The 9,357-nt window shown below is 37.7% G+C and overlaps 1 protein-coding gene across 1 annotated transcript in view; it reads left to right on the top strand.

Moving 5' to 3' along the window:
• Window positions 1-426: 426 nt before the first annotated feature.
• The window catches only part of LOC134679994 (very low-density lipoprotein receptor), a 226,233-nt gene continuing 217,302 nt past the window's right edge, over window positions 427-9,357 (top strand). The window contains exon 1 of the mRNA XM_063538964.1: window positions 427-898. Coding sequence (XP_063395034.1) covers window positions 817-898 — 82 coding nt within the window. The 5' untranslated portion in view covers window positions 427-816. The remainder of the gene's footprint in view (window positions 899-9,357) is intronic.

Below are 9,357 nucleotides of genomic sequence, written 5' to 3'. Positions count from 1 at the left end.
AAGTCGGTTTTTTTTTCTTAAAAATTATGTAGATACCTACCCTACATATATATACGTAGTTAGTTTTTTTTTTACCATTTTGGCAAATGTATAACTTTTAATATACCTAAATACGGACCAACGGACCTTTGTATCATTAATATTCTTTTTTATTCTAACAAGTCATTGAAGCTGAACGAATTATCTGAGTACGAATGCTGCACAAAGTCACATAGGTACAAGAAAACCGTCTATTTTTGGAAATCATGCAGACACTTGCAATTTGAACTTACGGACTACGGAGTTTGAACATAACCAATTAGAGAGCCATCTGCGCACTTTTAACCTTACTGACAGTAGGTATTATAATTGTACACATGTAAACGCTCCCTTATGCTGTCTCGTACGTAGGATGCGTTGGAAAAATCTCTAGCTAGAATCAGCAGCGCCGCGCCACGGTTCAGTCGCCGAAACTAACCGAACGTCACGCGAGCGCGCCCGATCCCGACGCCATCTAGCGGCGCACCGCGTGCTCCGCTCGCACCTGCCTCCTGCCCGCCAGCCGACATTCTCTGTCGCGCTTGCACCAGGGGCACGTAAAAATAACCTCAAAAACCTAATCACTCACCAAAATATTGCTCTTTCGCACACATCTAACAGTGACAACAACTATTGAGGTGAACAACAGTGTTATACCAGTGATACACTATAGACCAGCTGCTGTGAATGTTTCAAAAGTGTACATTTTAGTGATTTTTGGCCAATCGAAAGTTTCCTGAGGACGTTACTCGTATCGGTGGGCTGTCATTGACAGCCCCCCCAAAATATTGTGCCAATATGTGGTGGTTAATTTTATTTTGTGTTATAAATGTACAGACTTATGGAGTTAAAGCCGATATTGGATTGATATCATCAAACAGTAAGTATTGTTTGTTTGTTTATTTAATAATTACATACGATTCTAATTTTAATTAAAAACATCACCTGATCTTACGCAAATGAGTCAAGCGTGCTATGTTTTTAACACCTGAAAACCGTACCAGTACCAACAAACGTCTCCAAAAATATCTGAACATGCACTTCGACGTCTTGATAATAAAAACGTTCAGATATAAAAGAGCATCTTGTTTGTTTCTTAATGACGAATGTTACAGCACAGGTAGATGTTACGTCTGTACACACCTTTATTTTAACGACGGATTTATTGCCATAGTTTTTATTTACACCAGATAACTGGTTTACCTGCGGACATGCACGTGTTGGTATTGCAATTATCGTTATTAGTGTAACATTTACATTCTCACTTGTACAACATACAAGGCGATAAACTGCCTTGGCGGAGATGGAACGCTCACTCTGCGTAATTCGACATTGATAAACTAGTCCCTTGGAATCTGATAAAAATATACGCGTGAGATCCTCATATAAACATTTACAGAGTATTGTTCTTTTACTCTGTCATCATCATCATCATTTCAGCCTATATACGTCCCACTGCTGAGCACAGGCCTCTCATGCGCGAGAGGGCTTGGGCTATAGTCCCCACGCTAGCCCAATGCGGATTGGGGACTTCACATACACCTACGAATTTCTTCGCAGATGTATGCAGGTTTCCTCACGATGTTTTCCTTCACCGAAAAGCTAGTGGTAAATATCAAATGATATTTCGTACATAAGTTCCGAAAAACTCATTGGTACGAGCCAGGATTTGAACCCGCGACCTCCGGATTGAAAGTCGGGCGTCATATCCACTCCGCCACCACTGCTTTACTCTGTATCTTTAGGTATTTAAATAAAAGTAAACAAATAATTTGTACATTTTCGGGTAGTTATAACATTTGTTTTTTAACCGACCAATTACAAAACCGCCTGGATCAGACACTGAACGACCTGACTTTAACCTACATTATTTGAACGTGTAATGTTTTCATCTATAAGTTATACGGTATAACTTATACCCTCGCCTTATGGCTCATTAAGCCATTTGAAGGTAATAAGTTTGCTTTTATTTAAATGCCTAAAGATACAGACATAGATAGATTGATAATACCTAATAATATTGGTAGGTTCTTGACAATTTGTACGTAATGAAGCAGTTGAAATAAGTACCTACTTAAAGTACCTAAATAATATTATGGTATGGTGGTTATAGGTAGGTACTTGATTGATCTAGCCCAGCCGTTCTCAAACTTTTTCGGTGACGGAACCCTTTTGGAAAGCGAAATATTTGACGGAGCCCCAAATTAAATATTTTCGTTCGTCACTGTCGACCAGATATACCTATACAAGAGCTGGTTTTTTTTCTTATTACCTACAAGTATTTTCGCGGAGCCCCAACAGAGGCTTCGCGGAACCCTAAGGTTCCGCGGAACACTCTTTGAGAATGGCTGATCTAGCCTCCTAAAATCCCGCGTAAAATTTATTGCACGTATTCCACAATCTATTCTGAACACAGTAACTAAAAGAGTTGCAAATTCAAAAACAAAACAACTGGTTCTGGGTATCAGGTAAGTTGAGGAATCGCATCCTTCAGCTTATTCCACTGGAATCTAAGTTTATTAATTAATAACAGAAACGTCTAACTTTTCACCAAACAGATCCGATCTAATCTTCTTTTTTAATAAAACTAAGGTATTTACGTCTTTGGGGATTCATTTAATATAAACAGTAAGTACGAATAAATTAATCATTGTACCAGAGTAAGGAGTTTAGGTTTTCGAAGGTAAAGGCTTTATTACCACACAGGTTGCGAATCCATGTCCATAACTGTGGATAAAATGAATCTAGACCAAAGATCTAGACACATTAGTTAAGGTGTAATGGTCGTAATACTATGTAGAATATATATATATATAGGGTGACGGCACCAGTAATGGACACGGCACCAATTATGGACATTTTTTACGTTGATCGAATTTATTAAGCAACTGTCCCAACATTTTTCAACTGGCGTATTAAAGCATAACCAATAGACGTTTGAGCTGTCATTTTGACACATGTCACCAAAATCAGCCGTTTTGTTCTAAGATGGCTGCGAAGTAAAATCTCGTTGCGGGCGGTGGTCATAAAAATCCGTTATTGTTGTTGAAATCGTTAAGGAGGTGAGTACATATTTGTGCATGGTGTTATCTTGTGTTATGTTGTAATGAGATTTAATGTTATTTTTACTGAATAATACTATATTGCAAGTAAATTGAGCTAAGTTGAATATGTCCAATCACAGCAATAAGTTTTTTGTGGGGTTTGTTCATTACTGGATTTGATATTTTATGAAATTCAGTAATGGACAAGTGTCCAAGCTTAAGCTTTTTATTACTTTTTTAGTTTATTGTGTTAAATTATTTAATTTATTGCACTAAATATTTGAGTTGGGTTGATTTTGTGATTGCTCTTTATTTTCCAATAATGGACGATGTCCATAACTGGGTATTTTTAGTTGTCCATAATTGGGCTCTTTGTTTTGTCTTAGATGGATGGATAAATGTGGTCGGACTGCAAAAACTGCCAGGCTACGGCGAGGCCGACCAAGCCATACGTCAACAGGTTTATTTTGCTATTATAATCTGTTTTTTATTCATCCTATTTTTCGATGAGGCAAATAATAGCTGTCACGTGGTACCACAAATTTGGTCGGACTGCAAAAACTGCCAGGATAAGGTGAGGCCGACCAAACCATACGTCAACAGGTTTATTTTAGCTATTATAATCCGTTTTTTCATCCTATTTTTCGACAAGGTAAATTATAGCTGTCACGTGGTACCACAAATTTGGTTGGACTGCAAAAACTCGTAGCCTGGCAGCAAAAACTGCCAATTCTATTTCTTGATGAGGTAAATTGTAGCTCTCACGTGGTACCACAAATTTGATCGACCCAATCGCCAATCGGCCGGCCAATACAGGATTTGGCCAACCATTTTTTTTTACTGTCCTCAAAGGCAGCTATCGTACCATACAAGTTTCATACGATTTTTCGATAAGATTTTTTTGATGATTTTTTTATAACTGTGGTCGGACTGCAAAAACTGACTGGTTATGGTGAGGCCGACCAAGACCCGTCAACAGGTTTATTTTAGCTATTGTAATCTGTTTGTTTCATTCTATTTTTCGATGAGGTAAATTGTAGGGATTGTAGCTGTCACGTGGTACCACAAATTTGGTGGAACTGCAAAAACTGCCAGGCTAAGGTGAGGCCGACCAAGCCATACGTCAATAGGTTTATTTTAGCTATTATAATCCGTTTTTTTTCATCCTATAGGTAAATTGTAGCTGTCACGTGGTACCACAAATTTGGTTGGACTGCAAAAACTCGTAGCCTGGCAGCAAAAACTGCCAATTCTATTTCTTGATGAGGTAAATTGTAGCTCTCACGTGGTACCACAAATTTGATCGACCCAATCGCCAATCGGCCGGCCAATACAGGATTTGGCCGACCATTTTTTTTACTGTCCTCAAAGGCAGCTATCGTGCCATACAAGTTTCATACGATTTTTCGATAGGTCTTTTTCATGTTTTTTTTTATAGATTTGGTCGGACTGCAAAAGCTGCCAGGTTAAGGTGAGGCCGACCAAGACATACGTCAACAATTCTATTTTGCTATGAGGTAAATTGTAGGTGTCATGTGGTCCAATAAATCTGGTCGGACTGCAAAAACTGCCAGGCTAAGGTGAGGCCGACCACTTTTTTTTACTGTCCCCAAGGTCAGGTATCCTACCATACAAGTTTCATTCCATTTTTCGATGAGGTATTTTTTTGATGTTTTTTTGTCCAACGTTTTTGCCATTTGTACAAAATCTGCCAGGCCTAGGCCGACCAAGTGCGTTGGAAGGTACTAAATGTCAGGTACCTCTACAGGGTAGGTATATTCTATTTTTTGATCAGGTTTGTTTCATGCAGCCGGCAACCGGACTAAAACTCTTATAGTATAACTTAGAAATCTAAATGAAAGTTCAAATAGCGTTAATAAAAGTTGATTTGTGACATCATTTGTTTCATTTATGTGTTCAATACAAAAGTGTCCATTAATGGATGTTCATAATTGGGTCCATGTCCATGACTGGGTGTCCATTACTGAATTTTTGATGTCCATCAATGGTGATTTCGTAAATTTCAATTTATATATTTTTTATTAATTATGTATTAAACATACAGAATTTTTGGTTTTGTTTAAATGTTCCTCATGTATTTAAGTGCCGAATAAAAAATCACCATTTTTGTATCGTCAAAAAACATCCCATTTTTAAACGAAATTCTAATTTAGTGCGCTTAACATGTCCATGATTGGTGCCGTCACTCTATATATGTATAACTTGTTTGCTACATAGGCAAGGCATTACTAACAGATAAGGCATTGTATAGTAAGTAACTATCTAGTACCTAGGTATAATAAGGTATAATTTAAACCTTATAACAGTGGTATAAGGTGCAAAACATGCCTTAGGCGCCGTCTGTCATATAAAAATACCTTTGTAATTTGCAAAACATTCCACATAAGGCGAAGGTGTCAAATAAAGCAAAAGCGTGCGATGTTCCTATTCAAGGTCTCATGTGGTTTGAGTCAACAAGACGTGGTATCATTTTGCACTGAACTGAAAAAGGAAGTAAACATACAAGGCGTTACACTGTATATCTGCGTTTTACCTTATTATAGAGTTATGACTACGTAAGACAGTTGTGACAACGACAACAGAGTCAGTATTATTCTGCCTGGATTACGTCATTTCATAGTCCTACTGCTGTCGTTATTATAGTTAGCTTAGTTGCATCAACGCCATCATCTGAGTATACTCTTATATTTTGCACAATTATCTTCGTTACTCCTTTTCAAATCGCTCTAATAGTAGATGTAGATGTAGTGCAGGGACCGAAGGGAAACAGGGGGCAGAGTTTTAAATTTTGACCACTCGATTTCGTGTATTTCGTTCAATAATATCTCCACTATAGGCATTGAAATTCTACTAATGGAATTGAAAACGAGTGGTCAATACCACTAGAATTCCAATTTCTATCGCTCGGGTTTCGAAAATTGGCATTTTGCCGTTTTTCACCGATTTTCGAGTAGCAATCGAGCGATCGAAATTCAAAAACCTGGGTCGGAAAAGATGTTGCGTTCGTTTAGCCCAATTCCCTGGAGTTGGAGCTGCAGGTTATGGCTCCTCTATACGATGGGCCAGCGCCGGCCACTCAAAGGGACGCATTTATGCGTTAGAGGGAGCAAATGATATTGCTCGGCCACTCCAAGGGACGCATTTATGCTTTAGAGGGAGCAAGTGATATTGCTATCTCATTCTACCGCATGGCTGCGTCCCTTGGAGTGGCCGGCGCTGGCCCATCGTGTAGAGGAGCCATTAATGTCCCGGCGGCATTCTCCTCGAATCATCCCGTTTTCCTGTAGAACAGAAGGACGTCTTTAAGTTCGACATCCTTCAGTTCGACATCCTTCAGTGAGCTCTCTTCTCTTAGTGTATCTCTATGCATGTTATAATTATAACCAGTAATAATAACAGTCAGTATTCTCAGACTGCTGTTACCTAGTTTCAAAAGATTGGTTCTCCTGTGGCTCTAACTCTAATCTAATAGTACGAGGCTATCTATATTATAATACATTTATAGTGTATGTGTTCAATGGGAGCTTTTTGTATAAAACGTCATACAAAATAAAAACGGCTCACCTTCAAGAATATACCTATACTATATGGAATAGATAGGTATAATCACGATTTTTGCATCTTGTATGACATAACGCCACTGGTAAGCTATCTATTTTGTGAAGAATTTGCATTGCACACACACAAAGAAATAGAGCCGGTTATTTTTTCTTGGTGGTTAATTTTGCGAATTACCTACTCAGTAATTGCCCGTGTTAAGATTGTCGCATAATATTTATTTACTGTTGGCAAAGGCCTAAGATTGCTAGGTATGAAGAAGGATCACCTCTATAACCTCAATTTTTAAACGATAGGTACCTATCATTTGATACACCCAGTATGTTATGTACAATCTAGGTAGGTATTGTGGGGTCTGTCAGACGTAACCTCTAACTTTTATACACAAACGCCACTTGACATTCGTTTTTACACGCAAACGCCGCGGTAAAAACAAATGTCAAATGTATATTTGAGGAAACCTGTAGTTGGCACAACGTCGGCAGAACCAATGTTTGACAGTTATGAATTGACCCTTATAAACCTATGAAGCAAAAGACATACGGTTTAACTGGTAGCCTGAGTTTCATATATACAGGGTGATTCCGGGGTCGTGGAGCAAGCGATCAAGGCATGATACACAAGAAGCCCATACTGAACAACTTTTACTATGGGACCAACTCCGAAATCGCGAAAATAAAATTGGTAGTTTCATACATTTCGGCCGATCACATTGGTAGTTTCATACATTTCGGCCGATCACTGTATTATGCCTTGATCGCTGGCTTTACTATGGGACCAAATCCGAAATCGCGAAAAAAAACTGGCCTTCCCATAGAACACGACAACATGTGATCGGCCGAAATGTATGAAACTACCAATTTTTTTTTTCGCGATTTCGGAGTTGGTCCCATAGTAAAAGTTGTTCAGTATGGGCTTGTGTATCATGCCTTGATCGCTTGCTCCACGACCCCGGAATCACCCTGTATATTTAGTCCGTTTTTTTTAGCATTAGAAAGCACTTCGCAGAAGTAAGCTTGTGGTTCCAAATTCGGCACTTTTAGCGGTAATAATTTGAAGTAAATTATATGTATTGACCATGCTACATTAGATAAATCAATAATTATTAACAATTAAAGAGCCTGATAAAAACTGCACGCTTGCTTCTGTGGAGTTCTTTCTAATGCTAAAAAAAACGAACTATAAGTAGGTAAATGTAGGTAGTATTTGCATATGTACACGTACGTGTTTCTATTACAAAGGATGTAAGAAATAGAGTAATTACTTAGCTTATTCAAATATCGATGTCTATTAGTAATACATACAGCTATTGATAAGATATCTATGAATTCTGGACATTTCCATGTTTCATTGCAGTGTATTCATGGTGCAGGCGCTGTTCTGCCGTGCCAAGTTTCTAAAATAGCAACAACTGCAAGGGACTGAATGGCATGATATTTTCCTGAATCAGTACAAAGTTCAACAGTTGTGGCGGAAAGCCAATTTTTGCGACGGGGCTATTCTGGTAACTTTGTTTACAATGCCTCGGGCAATTTTATTTTACAATCTATTGGAGCTGAATGAGTACCAAGGTTGTCATTTCTCCTTAATCTGAAAAGCCAAAGAAAAGCAGGAACTGCAGGAAGGAGCAGGAAGCGAGCGAGCTTATGATCATACAATGACATCTTCTAAATATGCATGTCAATATTGTCAATGGTAAGGTTCATGATATCTATAATCTATAGAGTTAGACCAAGAAAAGTCTGCAGAGATTTTTATATTTTTTATACCCCACGCAGTGGAAGTGTTATTTTAAACATCAAACTTCAATGCAATTATGACACTTGCACTGCGGGGGCTATCAAAATCGCTGCAAACTTTTCTTGGTCTAACTCTAGTTAGTATCTCCGCTCTCGAAGGTTGTCTGTAAGAAATCCCGCTATGGGGATAGTTAATAAATAACAAAATATTTTTCTCCAGTGCTTAATCCATACTCCTTTAGTTGACCTTTCGCTTTCGCCATGTTGCGGATTTTTAGTGGTACGAGTACTAATTTATTTTACTGGCAAGGACATTCATTGACATCAGACGTTGTAATAGTTGTAAGTCATCGAATGTCACCGAAGTAAAGAATAAGAATTGATTTCGAAATTATAAACGATTTTACCACGAAAATTCCAAATAGTCGACTATCAAAAATGCAAGTAAAATATTTTGAATACCTAAAATAAAACATTGACATCAATTAGTGAAAAGGGACGAAGACATTCCAATAAACAATGTTTTGAATTAGTTGTTGATGTAACCAAGTATAGATATTTTATTTGACTACATTATTGCCATATGTAAGCAGAAGACTGTACCAACATTATACTGTACTACTCGTATATTATGGCCAAACAGAATTTTATCAAGCTTACACTATCGATATACCTACATACTAACGTACCTAAATTAATATCTAAATTCCAAAATAGAAAAAATGAAAAAAAAACCTTACTTTAACGTATAGGTGTATATAAGAAAGTTAAAGATGAAACGGAGAATACCTACAAAAATATATTATAACACTGACATCAAGAAACATGTAAAAGATAAAAAAAACACACAATTGGTTTTTCCCGTCTTACATTTCATGACGCGTGTTTGTTTATTTTCGTTTCGTTCTAATCTAATCGAACATCTCGCCATTCGGTGAAATAAACAAAGAGATAATAACAATACAGCGGCTTTGGGT

This window comes from Cydia fagiglandana, chromosome 3 (assembly GCF_963556715.1).
Source record: "Cydia fagiglandana chromosome 3, ilCydFagi1.1, whole genome shotgun sequence".
NCBI classification, from domain to species: Eukaryota; Metazoa; Arthropoda; class Insecta; order Lepidoptera; family Tortricidae; genus Cydia; species Cydia fagiglandana.
The sequence above is the reverse complement of the archived record's forward strand: the minus strand, read 5'-3'. Positions and strand labels throughout refer to the sequence as shown.